Source organism: Podarcis filfolensis (genome assembly GCF_964270895.1).
Source record: "Podarcis filfolensis genome assembly, chromosome: 12".
Lineage (NCBI taxonomy): Eukaryota > Metazoa > Chordata > Lepidosauria > Squamata > Lacertidae > Podarcis > Podarcis filfolensis.
This window is the reverse complement of record NC_139614.1, coordinates 35,495,654-35,519,413: the sequence shown is the minus strand read 5'-3', so window position 1 is coordinate 35,519,413 and position 23,760 is coordinate 35,495,654. Positions and strand designations below refer to the sequence as shown.

The following is a 23,760-nucleotide window of genomic DNA, read 5'->3' as shown; positions in this document are numbered from 1 at the left end:
TTCTTTTATCAGTGCAAAGTTCTGCTGTGCACAATTTGAGCTGGGGGGAAAGGAATCTTATTTATTCCATTTATTCCATTCAGCTGATGAAACATGGGTCAAGATAGACTCCAGTCAAGTCAAGTGGCGCTTTTGTTGATTGGCTCAGAAATCCTGTACCTTTATATTTCTTGCTTGATTAGGCTCTTAATACATAGCCAGGTCCACCTCCTTCTACACTTCACTTCTTCCACAGGCACTTTCTGCCCTTTTACATCATTTTCTACTGGGGGTCTCTGTATCGCTCATTATTGCCACTCCCAGCTCCATCTCAAAGGACAAACGGTTTTGTTGTTTGCTTCTGAATAGCAAAAGAACATTCTATGCCATTTCTTTGCATTTTGTCACACACATAGTCACAAACACATGTGTCAAGGCATGTCCTTTGGGGAAAAGACTAAGGGGACTATGAATTAAAGCTCTCTTAGCTAGATGGTGAAGCAGATTTCTAGCTGACAATAAATGATTTTGAAGAAACTATAAATAGATAAAAGTGATTATTCAGAGAAGAGGATAATATGTGCTTTCTCCTTCCTACCTGGAAGTAAGATATTGTTACTCATTTATAACCTGCTATGCTCTTCATAGCTTCGAATTCAAATTGAATAAAAAGAATAAATCAGGGGTGCACTGCAATCTGTTTAAAACTAAGTGGGAGTCAAAATATGTGAATACAGATGGAAACACAACACATGGGAATTGAAGCTTTGGGCGTGTATTTTTTCTTACATATGATATAATTAACTTTACAATCATTTCCAACATACTCTGGAGCCTTTTCCTTCTAAAGAAGACACAAAGATGGAAGGAATGGTGTCAGAAAGCAAGCCAGCACTATAATTGACAGGCCCATCTGCCAACAGAGTAAAGCCTGGGGTGCCCAGCACAAAATCTGATGGGCCTACTTGTCTGAAATTTGGCAAGCTTCATTCTCTCAGAAGAGGCTAGCGTACCTGCAAATTTAATCCAGTTGTGTTTAAAAACTGTAAAAGGTAGAGGCACGTTGCAATTTCCCCATTTAAATCAATGTCCTGCTCCTGGTTTGGCTTAAGTTCTCCAGATCAGAGTGATTTATCCAGCAGAAGAACAATGTGCATTCAGAGAGATGGTTCATTAGATTCATAGCCATTGGCTTCAATGATTGATGCAGCTAAGTTGGATAAAATATCTTGGTTTTGGCATTTTTAGCTTAGGGAAAGGCCTTTGGCTCAGTTACCTGGCATCATGCCTTGCATGCAAAAGGTGTCAGGTTGACTCCCCAGTGTCACCATGTAGGGCTGGGAAAGCTGCTGTCAGTCAGTGTTGACAGTACTGATTTAGTTAGATGGATTGAGTTGGTGTAAGGCAACTTTGCATGATCTGGACGAAGTTGGTGGCACTTAATTCCCATTGAAATCATTGATAAAACTTAGTCACGACTTAGCTTAAATCTCATTGATTTTAATACGAAAGAAGCGCAACTAACTTAGCCTTGATCCACCCCATTGCATTTAATTCAAGCTTGAAATAAAATGAAAGCAGGATGGACACAAATATTTTCCTCCTACACACCAATCAGCTGAAAGACATTAAAGCACTTTACCCTCATTCAGTCAAATGAGGACAGCCGCCAATGAAAGAGGTAAACAGCTGCTGACTGCTAGCTATTTTCTAGTCCTTTGCTCCAAAACGAAATCTCTAGAGTTTAGACATCATTAATATGCAAAGCCTTGCTATTCTAACCAGTTAGGAATTTCTGAACAAAAAGTTTGTTCACTGTGTTAACCAGAAGCAACAGGGTTACTCCTATATCTGCTTTTCATTGAGACAAAGACATGTCCTTCTGCCAAGCCACAGGGTTGGCTGTTGTTGAGTTACATCCAGGAAGAGTTCCAGTCCTGCAAACGACTTTTCCAGATGACTGACTGAAGACTTGGCATTTCACAAAAAAAGAAGCTAACGTGAAGCTTTTTTGGAAGCTACACTCTTACCAGGTGTAATGAAGAATATTTAGCACTGCAAGTGTCAAACCTGTATGAAATGGTAATTCAACATAAAACAACAGTTCAACCTCTTTGCCAACCACTATAGCCTGATTCTTTCAAAAACATACTTTAGGGTCATATAAGCCAGGGGTCAGGGGTAAAGAACCTGTGGAACCCCAGATGCAGCTGGACTACAACACCCATGATTCCCGACCATTGAGCATGCTGGCTGGGGCTGACAGGAGTTGCAGTCCAGCAAAAGCTGGAAAGTCACAAGTTTCCCACCCCTGCTGTAAGTTTATCTCACTTCCAGGACTTTCTTCAGCCAGAACTTGCCTGAACTCAGTTCCAGCACCTCTCAGGTAGGCGCCATTGCCATTATAAGCAAGCAAGGGAGGTGTTCCTGGTGAGTTCTGGCACCTCTTTTTCTAGAAAAATAGCACTGCTCACTTCTGAATAGGGCATTCACATTAGCAATACATTTGAAGGGTCAGTCGCAACTGCTGAATCTGTAACAGACTACAATAAGGTCTTCCTTTTACTGTGTACCTGTATCCAGAGGTTATCCTATGTTCTGCAGCACTTCTCAAGCCTTCCACCTGGTCTGTCCTAATCACCAACTTCAACCCACAGCACCCTTCAAGACAGCTGTCCACCACCCAGCCCAGCCCAATCCTTCTGTATTGCATATTGCATGAATTTATCTCCATACAAGTTGCTTTTCATCACATTACCTTCACTTTTCTCATATGTTGCTCCATTAGTCACTTTTTCTTCAAGAGGCGCAATAGCTGTAGACTAGACTTTCACAAAACTTTATCTTAATTGACTTTTTCACCAGTAAAATACATGAAGTGGAATTGGAATATGGACACACAACACTTTTACATGAATTTGTCCTCTGGCACGAAGCCTTAAAGCTGAATTTCCTAGGTCAGATGTTCCTCCCGGGTAAATGACAGTGCTATGTTCGCCAGCCAGTTGCCTCAAGCCATCAGAGCACTATCATGTGCATAGATTTATTTGGGTTTCTGTCAGTTATAAATTTTGCTGAGCTGGATGTTGTTCTGAGGCACAGAAGAAACTTCAAAGGAAATAATTTCTGAAATTATCAATACAGCTGGTCCTACACACTTGGAATTTATATTTTGACATCATGGAGGTCAAGAGTCCTTTGCAAGTTTAAATCTATATAGCAAGTAACCTCCTTGGCGATGATGACACTCCATATCCTTGTCTGATACACACCCTCTGATACACACTTCTCTCACCAACATCAACTCACAGAAGCCCTGTTCCATAGTTCCCATTGCTCCCCAGCCCCCCACCATAAATGGGGGGGGGGGGAGAGAATTAGGAATAAGCTAAAGGAAAAAATATCCTGGTATTTTCCTTTGCAGTATAATCCCATACTTCCAAAAGGCATTGCTGCACAATAAATGCACCTGTACTTCTTCTCATTTATCAAGCACTGACAAAAACATGCTCAAGATGTCACAGCAGCACATATTTCTATACCTCTTGAAGCTCAATGTTTTATTTATTTATTATTTTCACATATATCACACCTTTCCTCCAAGGAGCTCTAAGTTGTGCATACAACTCCCCCTCTTCCCATTTTATCCCCACAACAACTCTGAGGTAAATTAGGCTGAGAGATTGAGGCACATTTTTGACTGATTATGCAGAAAGGATATAACCTAAGGTAGGTGTATAGAGGGGGAAATTTCAAAAAGGAAACTAAAACAGAGTAGGACAGAACAGATGACCTGCAATGACCATACCTTCCCCAAGCAGGTGTGAACACAAAACTGCGTCATGTCGAAACAGATCATGTTGGTCCAGTATTGTGTACTCTGAGTGGGAGTTGTTCGCCAGTGTCTTAGTCTTTCCCAGTTGGGCCACCTAAGATCTTTTCAGCTAGTGATACAGAAGATTGAACCTTGAAACATATGCATGTGCCCAGCTTTGAAACACTCTCCGATTACTAGCATAAGCAAAGCTGACTGCGAGATCCATCTGGCATGCAGACTGCTCACAGACTCAATTCAGCACACACTGGCATGGCTTGAGAGTAAAGCAGAGCAAATTTCAGGCAGTGCTCTGGGAATATATAGAAGTCCGAAGTTGCTCCAGCAAGGAACAAGCTGAAACTGAGTCCTTCTGCAGCAGTAGGACTAATTGCTAGCAGTCTAATTGCTAGCAGCATTTGTGCTGCAAGATGCTGCTTTATTGAAAGGGGCCAGCCCTTCTCCAGTTATCTCCTACTCCTGTAGAGGAGCCTCAGGTCTTCCTGAACCTTCTGCAGTGGAGTCCTCTTGAGTTAGAGGAAGGCAATGCCATAACCTTGGGGGGTGGGTACAGCCATGCAGTTTCATCTGGTAACAGTGGTTCTGGGGCTGGCCCTGCGTGCCCTTCTGTTTCAGGTTCGGAGTCCTCGCCTCCATCACCCCATGATGGTCCCTGGTCCCTGACACTGTAGAAGCTAGTGTTCGTTTGCTGCTTGATTTGCCTTTGGAAAGGTTTCGCAAAATGCCACAACTATCCCTTGAAACTGCCCCTAAAATCAATGTTGCTGAATTTCTACGAGCATGGGGCTTTAATGTGTCTTTAAAACCACTCGTGCTCAAGCAATCAAGTTTCAACTTATTCCCCTTTGACCCTTCTATCCACTTGAAGTTGTCTAGGGTTGAAAAACTTTTGTAGTATTCTTGTTGGTGCACAGCCCTGAGGCAAGATTAAAAAGCTGAACTAAGAAAATGGGCTGCTATTCCCTCTGCTTTGTTCCACACCGGGGCCTGATTTTCTTTGTACACAATGAAAGACTTCACTTACGTTCTTGGCAATTTCCTCTTTGAAAGGATGCATGAAACAGCGACTGCAATTTCAATCAACAGGAAAGCTAATCCAATCCCTAGCCCAGTCCAAGTATCTGCAGAGACAAGCAAGGGAATGAGATAAATAAGCAAAGAAACGTATCCACAAAATTGCCTAAAGATATTTTATTGATTTGACTGGACTCACCATTTTGCAGGGAACCAGAAGATGGAGTCAGAGGAGACTTAGCCTTCATGTGGCAACGGTTTCCCTTCCACTCCTTTTCACATCTGGTGATGGCGGGTGGGGAGGATTGTTGTCAGACAGGGGAAAATGAATATTAAATCTGCACCATAACATATAATGTGGCACAAACAGAGCCTACATGAGGAATAAGTTCAATAATGCAACTGAAATGAGGAATACATAATCTGTCAATGTCCATGTAAATGTGTGAATAAGATTTGCTTGGAATCTAGCTCAGAATTAACATGTACATCTTAAATGTCCAGAACAAACTGGAAGGGCAGGAAAGCAGAACATGATAGCATTCATCACCATAGCCAGTTCCATGGACCTATTTGGGAGCTAATGGAGAAAATATTTTGTTTACTAATTAAAAGAACAAATCTTGTTTCTCTTTTTGTTTTACTTCGCCTTCCAGGAAACATTAGGGTTTTAATTTTTTTTGCTCAATTGCCACTCCAAAACTAGGCAGCAAATTATACCAATCTAAACATCCCACAGTTTATACCTAAGCATTTGCATCTTCCCTTACTGCTGTGCTGACAATGTCCTGGCAACCTGTGCTAATACAAACACCCTGTGTTGTGATTTCACACATGGTACCTCTACTTATGAACTTAATTCGTTCTGGAGGTCCTTTCTTAACCTGAAACTGTTCTTAACTAGAGGCGTGCTTTTGCTAATGGGGCCTCTTGCTGCTGCTGCGCCACCGGCACACAATTTCCGTTCTCATCCTGGGGCAAAGTTCTCAACTCGAGGTAACTCTTCCAGGTTAGCGGAGTTTGTAACCTGAAGCGTTTGTAACCTGAGGTGTTTGTAACTCGAGGTACCACTGTATTAGTAAAGAGGCTCTAGTCCTACAGATGCTTTTCAGTCTTGACTGAAAAGTAGCCAACCACCATATGGCAAGCCCCAACGTCTCTTATTTAGGGCATTTCTGGTTGTAGTGCTCACTTTTCTCTAATTCCACTGCCTTTTTAAAGCTAGGTAAGATGAAGATGCTCTTAACTGTTTACTCCTTTGACCAAAGATATGGTACTCTGCTCGTTTTGGATGGGGTTGCATGCCCCAAAGTACTTAGCTTGAGGGTGCTTTTAGACCTGGCCCTTATCTTGGATGTTTAAGGAGTATGCATGTGACACAGGAAAGCCTTTTACTAACTGAAGCTGGTGCTTCAATAATGGCCCCCTTGGACAGAAACAGCTTGGTCACAGTAGTCCATGCCCTACTAACATCCATTTCAGACTACTGCAATATTTTGAATGTGGAGCTGCCTTTGAAGACTACTCAGAAACTTTGCTTAATGTAGAATGTGGAGCAAGCTTTCCTGTCTGGTACTAGCATCATGGAATATATATTTCCAATACTGAAATAATTTCATGGGCTTCCTATTTATTTCCAGGCATAATTCAAAGCACTGATATCAACCTCATAGCCTTTTGTACAGTAGCCTGGGGTTTGCATATCAGAAAAACTGCCAAATGATGTTGCCTGGGTATTAAGGTCTTCAGAAGTAAGGTTCGTGATGACCAAGTGGTAAGAGGACAACAGATCTTTAAAAATAAATAAATAAATAAATGGAAGACAATCCCACCACTATTATGTATCTAGTCTTAAACGAAAGAGTGAGTTTCTTTAAATGTGGAAAAAACGTCGATGCACAGATTAAAGATGAAGCAAGCAGAAGACAAAAAGCTGCAGTTCTGGAAAGCTGGAAACTGGCAAGGGAAGCAATGAAATTAGATCTCAGGAGATTGGGTGGAACAGTGATGAAATCAGGGAAAGAATCAGAGCGAGAGAGGCAAAAGAGAGAGAGAGGAAAGATGTAGAGGGGAAAACAACAATGAAAAAATGAGAAAATACAGATCTGTGATTTTTTTTTTTAGCCATATGATTACTCTTCTAGATAACCATTTCAAATAGGCAGCAAACCTGCAATTGACAGCCTTGGATTTGCAAAATAACAAAGCAGCAACTTGATATATGAGCTGTTGCACAATATTCGGGGCTGCATGACACCACTGTCTGTGCTTTTAGATGATAGGCATGAGGGCCCAGTTAAGCCAAATACAAATAATATTGTTATACACTCCATACTTTTCAAGCGGTGAAAAATTTCAGAGGCAGCACTACACATGTTCCACTTCACTTGGAGGAGAGCTCACTGGAGACTTAGGACTCCACTGCTGTATTTGGCCTATTTACAGGTAGCGCATCAGTGGAAGCATGCAGTAAATATACAGGTTCTCATCAGATCTCCATAGAAAGGCACCTTGCACCCCTAAGAGGCACTCAGCCAACAGCTAATTCTCAGCTCTCTCTCTCTCCGTCCCTCTTTGTTTCAAAATGCTGCATTTGATCCTACACACACACACACACACACACACACACACACACACACACAGCCTCTCATCATCTTCCAAGTCCTGACAGTCTTCACAAAAATTTGTCAGCATTTTAGTGTCAATTTCTTCTAATATACCCATGACTGGCTGCAAAACAATTGCACTGCAAAATTCAGAGAAGTGTGAATTTGAAAGGATGACTGTGTTTGGGTCCACCTCTTGTTTTGGGAAGGGTGAATTAAGTAAGTTCACTTTTAAATGTGAAGGGAATACTATTTCTTCCCCCTCTCTGTGCTCACCTGAATTCTTGGAGCTGTGGGAAGTTCCAGGGGTACCTTCTCAGGTTTGGTTTTCTTTGGAAGGAGGGAACTGGAGATTTTTGGTTTCTTTACAACAAATAAATAGGTTGAGCATAGGTGGAGGTGAATCTTAAGGCTCCAATAGATTGCCAAATCCACCACTCCCACATCAAAACTCCAGGGTGACAAGTCAGTTGCAAGGAGATTACAGATCCCCAAGAAACCCAGCTTTGTTCTGCCTCAAAAAATGCCATATTCTCCATTTGGTTCTTCTAACATTCAGACCTAGCTTGCCCCTTCCAGCAGGTCCTTGGGTGGGAGTGGGGTAAGGAGGAAAGGCATGTCTCTTCCAGAACAATCTCTGCCTACTTCGTAGTAATTCAGGAAGATATAACAAATAGTTCCCATGGCAACAAATAGTTCCCCAACAAATAGTGTGGGGAAATGTGTCTGGCCACACTTGTCCAACCAACTTGACCACTTCAGCAGTCTACCTCTTGTCTAAATCCCCCACTCTTACAATCATAGAAGCACATTATTTGGAAAATATCCTGAAGGTGATCCAGCCCAATTCCAAGTTTGCAACACAAGATTTTACCTATGAATTCTTACGCCTCAACACAACGGGCCCCAGGTTGAAACCTACACTTGCCATGAACTCACTAAGTTAGCATCATGCAAGTCACTCTCTCTAAGCCTCATTTGCACATCTGCAATTTGGGGATAACAATGATGACCTATCTTACAAGGTTAGCCTCTCTTATCACAGTGCTTTTTATCTTTTTGATGCCACAGACTAAGACAGCTACTCTCCTTGGGAGCATTTGTATGCAGAAACAGTACTCAAGCAATGGATGGTACATGCAGCCCTCAGCAGTTTGGTCAACAACAACAACTATTGCTCTTCTCTTGCCACACTTGGGCTGCATTGAACCACTCTTTAAAATCAGGAAGGAAAATGAGCTGTTTTCTTTCACCCAAGTTACTGCTATTGGGCTCAGTGTCTTGAGTAGCAGCCTGATGGTACACAAATAATATTGTGGAATAAAGACCTTCCAGGGAAGTGATCAAATATGTACCCTCTGTGGAATTTGTTCAGTCTACACTAGCAAGGAAAGGAAAGGTTCCTTAATAAGCCTCCTTGCCAGAGTCCAATTTATTTTGAAGACAGGCAATTGTCAGAAGTTACCAAGGAAATCCCCTAGGCCACAAAGCTCTAAAATTTCCACATTAAATACAAGCAATTAATTTGCCTGGACTAATTGCTTCATGACTAACTAGCAGCAGCACATTTTTGTAACTGTGCTTTATCATAAAAACGCCATCCATTTGCAAACTGAAGCCCAAAGATAACCATTTCTATACACAAAATATTTCAATATCCCGACAAGGAACATCCTTTTCCTGACAACATATGGCAGATGAGAGATAAGGCAGCCAACAGGGTTCCTCCATTATCGTACATATCCTTATATCCAACTGCCAAAACGTTTTCTCCAATCTGCTTGGGAGGCACAGTCACACTGTAGGAAGAACGGTTGACTCATCCTGTTTGGACTCTACCCACAGGGCTGGATTTATAATGGTGCAATTTGGCAGAATGTGGAAGCAGGTTTCATTTCTTCTTCTTCACCAAGCAATCAGTAATCCCTGGGGTCCTAAAGAGTTATGGACCCCACTCCATGCACTTTTCTGACTGTATGTTTTTCAATACCATTTTACTTGAAAAGCTAAAATAGTAAAAACATGATTTTTTTAAAAAAAATTATTTAAAAATGAAAGCAGTCCACAATGACCCACCCCCAGTGGCTGCAGGCCAAGGGAGTAAGCTCAGTTGAACACAAGGGGGATTTATGTATCTAAAACACACAATAATCAGGCCAGATTAAGATTGGTTGAAACCTTGGGTCTGCACTCATCTGAGGGGTGAGGGGAGAAAAAGATGGCTATTTATAGTATCAAGATACAACACTCTGGTTAACGGAACCAAAATTTTACGCCTAGGATACAAGCAGTAAATTTCCTTTTGCAGCCATTTTGTGTCTCCTATGGTGCTGTGAGTTAAACCACAGAGCCTAGGACTTGCCGATCAGAAGGTCGGCGGTTCGAATCCCTGTGATGGGGTGAGCTCCTGTTGCTTGGTCCCTGCTCCTGCCAACCTAGCAGTTCAACAGCACGTCAAAGTGCAAGTAGATAAATAGGTACCGCTCTGGCGGGAAGGTAAATGGCGTTTCCGTGTGCTGCTCTGGTTCGCCAGAAACGGCTTAGTCATGCTGGCCACATGACCCGGAAGCTGTATGCCGGCTCCCTCGGCCAATAAAGCGAGATGAGCGCCACAACCCCAGAGTCGGCCACAACTGGACCTAATGGTCATGGGTCCCTTAACCTTTACTTATACTTTCACAACAGGTATGTAATGTAGGCTGGCTGAGTGTTGGTGACTGGCCTGATGAGAAAAATAATTCCTGTTATTTCTCAAGAAGCTACCGTGGGGGAAGGGAAGGGGGAAGGAGAAGAAAAGATCCCATTGGATTATTTTCAGCTCAACACTCTCCCTTCAACAAAGAGAAGAAAAAGGACTGTAAAAGCTACTGTTGCCTTCACTACCTTGACCCTTTACTGGATTTTGGGTATTTTGGGCAGACCACACCTGGAATTCTATGGTCCAGTTCTGGACACCACAATTTAAGATGGATATAGACAGGCTGCAACATGTGCAGAGCAGGGCAACTAAAATGATGAAGGGTCTGGAAACCAAGCTTTATGAGGGAGTTGCATATGTTTAGCCTGGTAAAGAGGAGGCTGGCAGGATATATGATAGTCAACTTCAAATATCTCAAGGGTTGTCACATGGAAGATGGAGCAATCTTGTTTTCTCCTGCTCCAGAGGGTAGGACCTGAACTGGATTCAAGTTATAACAAACGAGATTCGAACTAAACACCAGGAATAACCTTCTGACAGTAAGAGCCGTTCGACAGTGGAATGGACTCCCTCGGAGATGGTGGACTCTCCTTCCTTGGAGACTGTTAAGCCGAGGTTGGATGGCCACATTTGTCATGGATGCTTTAATTGAGAATCCTGCATTGCAGGGGGTTGGACTAAATGACCCTTGGGAGACCTTCCAACTCTACTGTTTTATGATATCTGTTGGCTTCCTTCTGCACATTGCATTTGGCAGGAAGGTGTGTGGAGTATGATTGCTAGAATTAGCGTGATTTGGTTCATATGGACAGTGGCTGCTTAGCATAAAACTAGCAGACATAGAATGTATGGTAACTAAGTTCATGCTGGGCAGTAGCTGGGAATGCAAGATGAATCCTTCCTGTTCAAGGGGGCCTACACCACACAAGTTCATGTGCAGCCCAAACTGTCCAGTCCAGGAGGAGGGTAGCTAGTAGGTTGCGGGGCGGTAGGGATGAGTCTAGGGCAGGGTGCTCTTGAGAGCTCCTGGGCCTTGGCCAGGGCCCAAACTGGCTGCTCGCCAGTGCCAACCTGTATACTCTGTGTATGCATCATTTGTACCTCCCTGAAATTTGTCTATGATGGAAGGACCTGCTGTGCCAGACAAGTTTAAACAATTTTGCATTTGAATATTATTTTACTTACGTATCATTTTAAATATTGTGCATGCTGGCCACCCAAAATGTGATGGGGCACAAATAAAATGCTGCTTGGATTTAAAGTATAGAAGTGAGAAAGCACCATGCCTTGTCAAATAATTTTTGAAACTTGAATTTCAAGCTGTTCATTTCAATCTTGGCCATAGGATTGTTTCCATGAATTATTTTATTGACCACGTAAGTTGGCGAATTCCTGATCCCCACCCCCAAGTGTCATGTATTCTTAGGTTCCTAAAGTTTCAGTAAGTTCTTTAAAATTGCAGCTTTTGTTTAAGAAGCAGAAACACAAATGGAATAAAGATGTGCACGCGCCTGCAATAACCAGGGTTAATAAAACACCCCTTTAAAGGTAATGCCTTTTTGAAGGAACTTTAAAAATTAACACCAGTGATTACATTTAAATCAAGCAAGTCCTTTAATTAACACTGGAAGGGCTTTCAAACAATCATTTGACTGTTCAAGACTGCTTCTTAAAAGTCTAGAGGGACTGCTTAGTTTGAAGAATAAGCACGAACCTCTGAATCTGTATTAGAAATCTATAATTGCCTCAGTCTAGCCTGTTATCATCATAGTCAGGAACTTTCTAGATGCACTTAGGTTGCTATCTTATATAATGTCTGCTTAATTTCCAGGGACACCCCTGATTTAGAGAAGCCGTCCCGGTTTCTGATTTGATCCAAGAATGTCCCACTTTTCCTTAGGATGTCCCTTTTTCATTGGAGAAATGTTAGAGGGTATGGAGTTATCCAGCCCCTGCACTGTCTGAAGGCAATCCTGTATAGGGAAGTTTTTTAAAAAAGTTTAATGTTTTATTAGGTTTTATATACGTTCGAAGCTGCACAGAGTGGCTGGGGCAACTCAGTAAGATGTGTGGGGTATAAATAGTAAAATTATCATTATGGAATGGGATATCCCTATTTTCATCGGAGAAAGGTTGGAGGGTATGTTTTTGTGTACATGCTTTAACTATTCCAAAAACAATATATATATTTTTAACAGACTACTGTAGATACATACATACATACATACATACATACATACATACATAATTTTACTTGTATGCAGTCTTTGCACCGTTAAAACCCTGCTCAAGGCAACATACAACATGAAAAAAACCTACATAATTACAAACACAACAAAAGTACCCATGAACAGTAAAACATCAAAAAAACTGAACCAAATTGAAACAATTTCCACATAAATCATAACATCTAAAATAAAGTTACAAAAATTAATATCAATAGCACGAACACACACAAATTCATGTTATGTATATCTGAAAACATTAAGTTAGTAAGCAAATGGAAGGCGGCTTTTGAGTTCATTTGGGAAAAATAAAAACAAACTTAGCCACCCATCTGCCTACTAGACCCTGATCAGCAAAGCCTGAGTTCACTGATTTTACCTGCATAATATAACAACACAGGTTTTTTTCTTCAGCAGATCCTGTTCCTAAACCCCAGTTCTCATTAGTGATTTCAGTTATAAGATGTCACAATTATTTATGCTGTTTACAGTTTTCTCCCTGCCCCTCAAAGCCCAGTGCTCTGCAAAAGCCTCTCTGAATATATGTCTGTAATGAAAGATAATACTTCATGCATCTGATGAAGTGAATTCTAATCAATGGAAGTTTTTGTCATAATAAAGGTGTTAGTTAAAGGTGCCACAAGACAGTCTGTCGTTTTTGCTGCAAGAAACCAACACAGTTACCACTCTGGAAACCACTGTTTATTTTTTATGTAATCTGCTTCTCTCCCCCAGCCCTGCACCCCTGATGTTCAAATTAATTGAAATCAGTTGAGCTATAAGCACGAGTTGCCCTAATAAAGTTGCCTTCCGAACAGTCATGGCTCTATTACCTGCTAAATAATCATACAGCAGATAGGATATTGCAATATTCAGAGACTTTTGTCATGTCTGCACTATAGTGTGCTAGAAAGCTGAACATGACCATTCATCCCAGTCAAAGGATGCTAAGTATCAGCTTCCCACTGTTGTTTACCTTCTGGATATCTTCCCCATGAATGAATCTGCAAGGCCCCGATAACATTAATCAGTCTGTTATTTTATAGGTTCAAACAATGATGGTATTTCATTGTATGCATTATGTCACACATGTCCTAAAAACAATTCTGTGATATAATTCTGCGCTTCTTTCTCTTATCCGCCCCCACCCTCCAAATCTCAGTGTGGTATTCTTATCAGCTGAAATGGCCTGTTTCAATTGGAGCTTGCCAGAATAGGACATTACTTCTGCCAGGTGGATTGCAGTACATATTGGAGAGAATAAATCATTTTGTCATTCCCAAGCAAACGTAAATTCATCTACTCCCACAGAAGACAACATCAAACAATAATGTCTGAGGCTGATATGTTTTATTTTTTTACATTGGACCAAATAAAGGGGGAACGCTGTATGTTCCCCTCATGAGAGGCTTCTTCTTTTAGAAATCACATTTTACAAAAGGATGCAAAGGAAGGAAAGACACCTTTTCTGGTTTCCTCCTCTACATAAAAACAAATCCTGTGCAGCATAATCCCATCCATGTTTACTTGCAAATCCTACTTAATCCAATGGGGTTTACTCCCCAATCAACCAAGTGTGTATTGTGTAGCATTATGATAAATGATTGGGTTTCTTTCTAAACCTTTTCCTTACTTCTTTCTATTATAGGAAAACAGTGCTGTTTCACTATAATGAAAGGAAACCAGTAATTAAACATCCCCTTTCCCTTGGGTAGCAGGAAAGCAGTAAAATGGGTTGAACCTACATACATAAAGCCTGGTGAGGAAAGACAATTGGCCAGAGCCTCTGAACTGCTGACCGCCTCTGCCTCCTCTTTCCTCAAGATGAGTTACTTGTCCCTTTAGGTGGGGAAACTGCAGGACTGGAGTAAGGAAGGCCCTGCTAACTTTGTCTCAATTCTGTTAATAAGCACTGGAACCGACGAGCTTGCGTTTCGAAGCACTCCAAACCAAATGCACCACCACTAAAATAAATTATATGCAACATAACCCCATGCATGCAAGTGCCCCCAACCACCTGGTGTTGAATTGTGTTACATGATTGGATTTGCACTTCTTTGACTGACAAGCTGACTAGAGATACAAATACTCCAGCTTTTGACCTAAGAAACCACAACATTCTGTAAATACCAGAGCAGCCATGGTGGAGTAAAACTCTACAATGAGAAGCAAAGAGGATTAGGAAAAAAGAGAGGCTTCAGCCAAGTCCTACCAGGACAAATATATTGTCAGCTGTTGGCTATTTGTTATGGCCACTTTTGTGTGGAAGTATAATTATTTAAAGACCTGTTTGTTTTTATAAACTGGTGTTTAGAACACTCATATCTATCATAACTCACACCAACCAAGTCTTACAAAGGGGAAAACAAAGTTGGGGGTATAAGCTGAAACTGTTTAAGGCCAAGGCCAACAACATTTGAGTCGCTGGGCATCAACAGGAAGGGAAATGATGAAAACCAGTGGAGCAGGTCCAGTTTCAAGCAGAAGAGGGCAATGTTGCTGTGCTGCATATGTATATTACATGTACACCACATCCAGTAGAATTAACACATTTCACCTCTTTTGAGTGAGTATGCAGACTGCAAATCTAATTGTAGCTGGGTGGTGGGGGAAGAGAATGCTTCTGTTTCTGCATTTTTCAATCTAGGATGGGTAAGAAATATCCATGTTGGGGGTAGGGAGTCATTATTTTCCTCACCTGATATTACGTAAGGCAGATGAAAGTGCAATTACAGAAAGAACAGTAAGCTGTGATATATATATATATAGAGAGAGAGAGAGAGTGTTTCAAATACCTGAAATAAATCAGTTTATTCTGGCCTGAATATGAAATTACTAGATATCTATACATGATGTTTGAACTGATCTTCCCCCCCTTTCTACATGAAAAATTGGTCTGAATATTAAATAACAGGATTATTTATACAATGTTTGAACTGCTCTCCTTAAACATTTGACTAGAATAAGGGAAACTCACTCTACTTCTTGTCAAACCTTCATAGCAACCTGGACTTCAATGAAGCTGAAATTAGGGCTGAACCAAAAAAAACTTGCTTCACACCCACATCACACTTTTAAACCACACCTACACAATTTTAACAGTCATAGCTCCTCTAAACAAATACTCGGAATTGCAATTTGTTAAGGGTCGCATATCCGCTCCCAGAACCTTTAGCAAATTACAATTCCCAGGATTCTGTGGGGTAAGCCCTTATCATTAAAGTGGTATAGGAAAGCTTTTGGCTGGATATTACCTTGAACTCTGCAAGTAACAATATTATGCCATCTTTGAGGAATCAATGAAGCTGGTGCTGCAAACAGTTCTTAAACCACCTATTTCCTTGACAGCTTTAGAAATATTCCTATCACAAATGACCACTTGAGCTTCTCATGTATTTAAGTAGGCTTTGCCTAGCATCTGGTTTTCTTTTTCTTTCAAAGTATAGAAGAATGGAGATGTCAGTCATTAAAAGCAGGAGTTTCAGGTATACCAAGGATTTGAAATGGTTCTTTAATTGCCATAGCTATTACATCTTTATGGTAAATAAAGTTTCTGTTTTACTGCTTCATCCATATCTCTTTAAATGAGGCTCTTCCTACTTTGACAATATGCCTTCCATAAAAGTGGTTTGCTGTGTTCTCTCTACTTGAAACAAATTTTGTGCCCTTGACACTTCTAGGCCAGTGATCGTCAGTGGGTTTGTTGGGACACAGAAGTGTTGCTACCACCACCATTTTGTTTTGTTGGAAGGACAGTTTCCATCAGTTTATTGCTGGGCTACATCCCCTTATGTATGAGATTCTGAATATGGGTTCTATGTTCCTGGTTGGGCTTTCAGGTAGATCCCAGCTCTTGGCCTGCTGAAGATCACTGTTCTTGACATATGGATTTCTTCCATAATGGAATCTTTCAAGTCAAAATAGCGAAAATAGTTTGAATGGGTTTTGAAGTTTGTAGGCGGGGAAATAAAGCGTAGCTACTATTCTGTACCCAGAGAACCTATCATAATATAACCCTATACTATGAGAATATAAACAAGTAGGGTGAGGGTTATAAGGCTTCCTTATTCTAATGCTATATTTAATTCCCCCAACAAACAGTACATTATTATCACTCTTCCAATGAACTATCCACCTTGCTTTCATCACTTGTAACCACTCTTTAGACAATTTACTGCCCGACTGTACAAAATGAAATCCAATATCTCATAAAACAAGATATACTTCAGCCCCTGAACAAGATGTAGAACTCTTAATAAGTAGAGCTCCTTCTACATCCTGCCTTACGTGCACAAACTGCAGCTTTTTTCAATTTCTACATAGCAAAGTGAATAAAGAGGCAAAAGCACAACTGATTTATGTTTGTTTTAATCTAATGTTAAGGTATGCTGGAAGCATCATCTATAATAATAATAATAATAATAATTTATTATTTATACCCCGCCCATCTGGCTGAGTTTCCCCAGCCACTCTGGGCGGCTCCCAATCAAGTGTTAAAAACAGTACAGCGTTAAATATTAAAAACTTCTCTGAACAGGGCTGCCTTCAGATGTCTTTTAAAGATAGGATAGCTGCTTATTTCCTTCACATCTGAGGGGAGGGTGTTCCACAGGGTGGGCGCCACTACTGAGAAGGCCCTCTGTCTGGTTCCCTGTAACCTCACTTCTCGCAATGGGAAACCTGTGGTGTGTAGGCCTAATTAGATCCACAAGGCCTTGCCATTTGGTCTGTAGTTTGGTCCATAGTTTATTCCTTAAAAACAACATCATCAACAACAATAACCCAACTGGATGGAATGAGCCACGTCTTTTACGGTGGAAGTGTATATCCATGGATGTGGAAACAGTTGCTAGCTAAATTTCTCATCAACTACCTAGATCATTTACATCAGAGATGGAACTTCTCTCACCTTTGGTCCAAAGTACCACCTGCCTTTGTCAAGAAGCCAGGTTTAACTGGCCTCAAAATTCTGTAAGAATCATGAGGGAGCCCCTCAGTCCCCTTTCTACATTTGTCTTGAGTGTCCACTTGTACTCTTTTGGGAGCGATACATTTCCTTTGTTTAGCATAGCATTAAGTGGCCCACATGGGACATGGGTGGCACTGTGGTCTAAACCACTGGGGCTCTTGGGCTTGCTGATCAGAAGGCTGGCGGTTCAAATCCGCACAACGGGGTGAGCTCCTGTTGTTCTGTCCCAGTTCCTGCCAACCTAGCAGTTCAAAAGCATGCCAGTTCAAGTAGATAAATAGGTATCGCTGTGGTGGGAAGGTAAGCAGTGTTTCCGTGAGCTCTGGCTTCTGTCACGGTGTTCCATTGTGCCAGAAGCTGTTTAGCCATACTGGCCACATGACCCAGAAAGCTGTCTGTGGAAAAATGCTGGCTCCCTCAGCCTGAAGCAAGATGAGCGCCGCACCCCATAGTCACCTTTGATGAGACTTAATCATCCAGGGGTCCTTTAGCTTTTACCTATGTGGCCCAGGACTTCCACATGGGAAAGATTTAGCCCAGGACAACAGAACCAAAGGAACAGTGGTGTAATTGGCAGTCATCCCAGATTGTTTTGTTTTTCCTTCATTTCTGTTACCTAGAGCTAATACAACAAGCAGCACAGGTTCTTTACATCATGTACTGCTTTACATTTAAAGGAGAACTTTGAGTCAAAAGAACAGAGAGAGCTCTGCTGATTAAAGTCCAGAGCTTTCCAATAGCTCCCTCTGGGCATAAAATGAGTGAGTGGTTTGAAGCTTCAGGTATGCAAGCCTAATAACACATTTCAAATATATTGCCAAATACATTCAGAAGGGTTTACAATCGGTAACGGCCAGATAAATCCCATTTCGGAAAAGTAGTACAGGGAAAAAACCCAAAGAACAATGCAAGCATCCTTCAATCACTATTAGTTATGTTAACTGTAGGGATGGATAAACCTGGCAATTTTGGTTCTCCCCAATTTCTCTTTTCTCTTAAATTCAGTTCTCCAGCAATTTCTGCAGCAATTTGTGAATCCTTTAAATGAAAAAATCCTTATGAAAATTTTTCATCATTTTACTGCAATTTTCTCCATGTGTGTGTGTGCAGTTTTAACCAATAAGCATTTCTTTGGTACGGCTGGTTTAAAAAGGCAGGTGGTAGACCAGTTTGAAGCCAGGCAGGGTAAGGTTTCACTCAGGCCTACCTGGAATGACCCACCCCTAAGCTTGCCCATGATTTGGCCTTTTAAATTTAAAAATGACCAGTTTGAATTTTGTGTGCTCTCCATCACCCCACATAGTCAGTGGAGGAGACATGTCATCCAACTTGCAATGGCCAACCAGGTGCCTAAGTCCACAAATGAGATATGAGCATGAGAGCACTCTCCCACTCATGATTCTTAGCAACAGCAAAGGATTCATCCCCTGCCATTGGCCATGGCCATGCCACAACCACCGCTGCCCATGGGAACTGTAAGAGGGGGTTTTGTGGCACATAATATCCCCTAATAAAATGCATTTTTGTATGCTAGTGTTGCTAAGATGTGCATTTTTATGCAAACTTTCTACTAATACATGCATTTTTGGATACATTGCTTGGTTGGAGAACTGCATCACAACATTTGGAGAAGTGCAAATTTCAATGGATTATTGTGTCTTAGTTCATATATTAGTTTGAGAAGTGTCAATTAGGTAGATTCTCGTTTAAATACAAACACCACCACATTTCTCCCTCATCCTTAGCTGGCTGGGAACTCTCTCCAGCATCAGAGATAGTCTGCTCTGAACACCTGTTGCTAAGAATCATGAGTGGGAGAGTGCTCTCATGCTCATATCTCATTTGTGGACTTAGGCACCTGGTTGGCCACTACGAGAACAGAATACTGGACATGCCTTTGGTATATGATCCAGCAGGGCTCTTCTTACAACTACCACTCACGGAGGAGGAGGAAGATGCAAATGTTTCAAGCAGTGTGGTCTACTGCAAAAAAGGGCTTTCCCTTTTGAACATAATTATTTTTGCTCAGCAGTGAAACTGCATCAGCTCCTGCTTCTATTTGCTAGTGTGCCTTTTTGTTAATGCGCCTGCTGCAACTAAGCTGCTAGCCAGGAGGTTTCAATCAAAAAAGCCCCATTGCTGTTTCTCTGGTCACCCACACAGCAAAAAGGAAGTTGAACTGTTTGATGACATGGCTCTTATGGTTTGGGCTTCAGCCTTCTTTCAGGAGTCGGCTGCCAAAAGCTTGGCTTGCCCAGACAATGCATTGTAGGCGGTGACTTCACTGGAATTGAAGTGCTTAGGAACCAGGAACTAATCCATGGAGACCACAGGTATGTCATATATCTTGTGATTAGGAAAGCATAACCTGCACCCCCATTTAAAGTTAGAGCAGATGTGCTTACTTTTAGGTGGTTTTTTTTGGCAGAAGCAAGCAGCTCCCCAGCTCTTAAAACTATGGCTTAACTAAACACACAAAACTTAAGCATACGTTGTATTTTCTTGTGACATTTCCTAGTCAGCAGCCCCCAAAGTAAATGTAGATGGAATAGGGCAGTTCTTAATCCAACAACCTTTACTCTACCCTTTCCTTTATATGAATAGCTTATGATTGTAGTTTGTTGTGGGTGGGGGTGGGGGTGTGAGAGACAGACAGACAGAGCTTAGACCAGTGAGAGGTGTTTTTTAAACAACCACTTTCCCTTCTTGCCAACTGAACAATCTGAAGAGAAATGGAAGATACAGTCTAAAAGCATTAACTGTGTGGTGCGTGTTAGTACAATATGGATTACGTTTAGGCAAGCAGCAATGTCAGCTATTTACATTCCATGACCATTGGTGAGACATAAAGAATTTGTACTATGTTGTGCGCAGTTCACAAACCACTAATGTTAAAGCCAAAATGCCAGTGGTTCTGGATTGCATGATTCCTGAAACAATGTCACAAATGTATTTCTTATACTGGTCTTATGGCCTAGTGGGCATAGGAAGATGTCTTTTTCATAAAGGGCCAAACGATGCACAAGCCTGCCAGCTGCCCACACCCAAAAAACCAGCCCCAGGAAGCTGCAAATTTAAATGGAGGAATGATAAGCAGATGAAATTCCTATCTTCTTGTCCTCAGGCCACTTTTCTACTCAAAATCATGTTCCAAGCTGCTTCTCCTCTGGAAGAAAACCAGTTTAGGGATTCCAACAAAACAAACTCAGTGGGTAACAAATGTGTGGAAAGACTACTGAGATTGCAGAGGCTAGCCTTGACTTATAGATGCTGATGCACATGATAGCTGTACCTTCCCAGTCAATGTGTAATTGGTGTCAGTCTGAAGAGAGGGGGAACATGAGTACATATGTGTGCATGTATGACCCCATGGATGGAGCCCGATGCACTTACATAAAGGCCTCTAATGCTCATCAAGGATTGGCCTAGTGTGTGTGGCTAGCACACTGTCGATGTCTAGGGGTTAGAGTTAGCCCATGGATTCATGATGTTACGGAATGCCTAAATATGGGTATCACCAAAGGGGGAAAGGGTTAAGCAGCTTCTCCTCCCTCTGCCTCTACACCATATTTACATTAAGATTTGAAGTCTCATTAGATTTCTTTTGACTTTTTTAGACTTATAAAAAATGGGGTGGAGGAACAACACAGGGAACTACACTTTAATGTCTGCTTTACCACACAAGATCTCCACTATTTGGTCATGTACAATATCTAATAAGGTAGAGAGTGTGCTTGCCTCTCTTGAATGATGAATGAACACAATTGTGGCCCATAGCAGCCAACCACTAGGAATGACCACAACCAGGACAGTAAGAAGTACTCTGTAACATTCAGAGACATAATACTTCTTAGCCATTAGATTGCTGATGGTCATCATGACTGGAGCAAGGGCTGTGGCTTGGAAGCAGAACACATGCTTTGCATGCAGAAGGGCCCGGATTCATTCTCTCAAGGTAGGACTGGGGGAAACCCATCTGAAATCTTGGAGAGCTACTGCAAGTCAGGGTAGACAATGCTGAGCTAGATGAACCAGTCCTAGGACTCAGCTACATTGGCAAAGAAAAAGTGCTTTATATGCGTTGTATATGCATTATAATCCTGTGACACCAGATGGCGCTGTGGAGTTCTGTTTTTCCCAACCCGATTTCTCATACAAAGTTTACAATGTATTTAACTGAAACGTTTCTTTGATGTGTCTAGACCCAGCCCTGATCTGACTTGAAATAAGGCAGCTTCCTGCATTCCTGTATGATTAATAGCCATTGACGGACTCCATGGATTTGTGTAATCACCAATGGTTCCTACTAATATATGTGCCCACGCAAGTTTCCAACTTCAAATAGGTGTATTAAACTGATTCACATTTTTGAAAGTTGATAATTAAGAAAGAAATATAGTAACGGCAATACAGATGTATATCCAAAATGCCTGAACAGATTTTAACTAGAGAGACTTCCACTGAAAAGTGCTTTAAAAATTCAGTAATGTGTCAGGTTAATGACCCAGCATTTAAATACTTTTAATGGAAAGATCATCAACAGCCATTGCAGTATATGATTTTTCTTGTCAGGGATGATTATCATCCCTTTAGTATTGCCTGACATTTGCACCTCTTGCTATATTATAAGTTGCCAGCAGAGAACTAGAGCAGCAAGGCACATTATAATACTATGTTCAACAAGGAACTTTCTGTAATCCTATGTATGCATCCTGATATTTACATTGCTTACTATGAATCTTGTTTGAATTTTGCAATTTGGCACATTTTTCAAACTTTATCTTGAAGGGGTGTCTAAGGATGGGTGCTTGCCAAGATTATGCAGTCTGTCCCAGGCTGGGAGGAGATGAACATTACAAAGTAATTTTAACAGCAATTCGGTTTGGGTAATTACTAAAAACAAAGTTAGAATTCCACTGCTGCTTTGGTTTGACAATAAGAACAAGTTATCAGTGAACAAATGTAGTGATCAGCCACTCAGTGCATAATTTCTCTGCTGTTACACAGCAAATATATATTTACATTTGTAACAAAAATCCCTAGCAGCAAAATGTGATCTGTAGACTATTCTGTGTATACATTTCTCTCAGCCTAGGGTATCAATAACAAACAAACAAACATGGAACAAATATGAGTGATGAATTCATATATAAGAAAACTCTGTGTGGGAATAATACATAGATAGCAACAACTTTTCTAGAAGAAATGTAGACTGGTAGCCAATTAGCACAATGGCAAACATAAAACAAAAAAACAACTAAGTAATGAGAAAAGGTGTGTGTGAAAAAATAAAATTCGAGGAGCAGTACCAGTCTGTCAACACTATAATCTGGCAGGAAAAGTTCAAGAAGTTTTATTTAATTTGCTAGATTTTGCATGTGTTAGGCAGTTCCTTGGCCACCTAGCAACGGCATAAAGAGTTTATTTCTCGGATATCTGAGCTCATGCTGGTTGAGCAGGAAGAATGGTAAAAAAAGGATCAGAGGAGCACAAGGAAGCCTGCAGCTCTTGAACCAACAGGGAGTCTAATAGGGGCAGACAGGCTGGTCAGAGGTCAGGACACTGGGCCCTAAAGCACAGAGCAGATGATAATACATTTTTCTCTCCGTGCAAATCCTCGCTCTCCCCCCCCGCCAACAGCAAGTGACTTTCTCAAAGATATAGCTGCAGCCAATCAAACTGAGCACCCAGGAAAGCTTTAGTACTGTAGTACTGTATTTTGTATTAACTGCATAAAAGACAAACATTTGGGGATTTGCTTGTTTTACATAAAGTTATTCAACTCACAGACTTGCATTTGTTCTATGTGAAAACCCAGCTAAGTAGTTTGGGCTCAACAACCCTAAACTTCACTTAAAAACAAATAAATATGAGATTTTCTAGAATCTGTACAGGTATAGATTTGCTTGGAAATCACGTTTTGGAATATTATACAGCCATATCAGAAACATATATACTCTGGAGTCCACAGAAAGCCTTTAATGCTTTCTATCAAATATAATCACTACAACAAACCTCCAACCACTAGGAATAATCAAGATAAGGTAAGCAAGCTTAAGTCCCATGAAACCTAGTAGGTTCTGAAGCACATTAAACAGCATGAGGGCCATTGATTACAATGAGATTAGAGTGAACCCAACTTTTCCTAGGTAGCACTCAGTGGACAAATTTCACTGATCTGCACCATATGTGCGACCTCCACAGATTTTCTTTCATATGGAGGTTGCATCAATTAAAATGAGTCATTTCTTCTTCTTCTTCTTCTTCTTCTTCTTCTTCTTCTTCTTCTTCTTCTTCTTCTTCTTCTTCCTCCTCCTCCTCTCTCTCTCTCTCTCTCTCTCTGTGCGTGTGTGTGTTTAATATTCGCCGTCAATTAATAAGAAATGGCATTCAAAAATTATAAAAGGGGAGAGAAAATGTCATTGAAATTCTCA

At 41.1% G+C, this 23,760-nt stretch overlaps 1 protein-coding gene across 3 annotated transcripts in view; it reads right to left on the bottom strand.

Annotated features, from left to right (window-relative positions):
* Positions 1 to 23,760, bottom strand: part of MALRD1 (MAM and LDL receptor class A domain containing 1) — a 221,905-nt gene that overhangs the window by 18,126 nt on the left and 180,019 nt on the right. For all 3 annotated transcript variants that reach the window (XM_083579135.1, XM_083579137.1, XM_083579136.1), the window contains 2 exons: positions 5,028 to 5,110; positions 4,839 to 4,935 (listed from right to left, as the gene is read on the bottom strand). In XM_083579135.1, the coding sequence (XP_083435261.1) occupies positions 4,839 to 4,935; positions 5,028 to 5,110 (180 nt within the window). The remainder of the gene's footprint in view (positions 1 to 4,838; positions 4,936 to 5,027; positions 5,111 to 23,760) is intronic.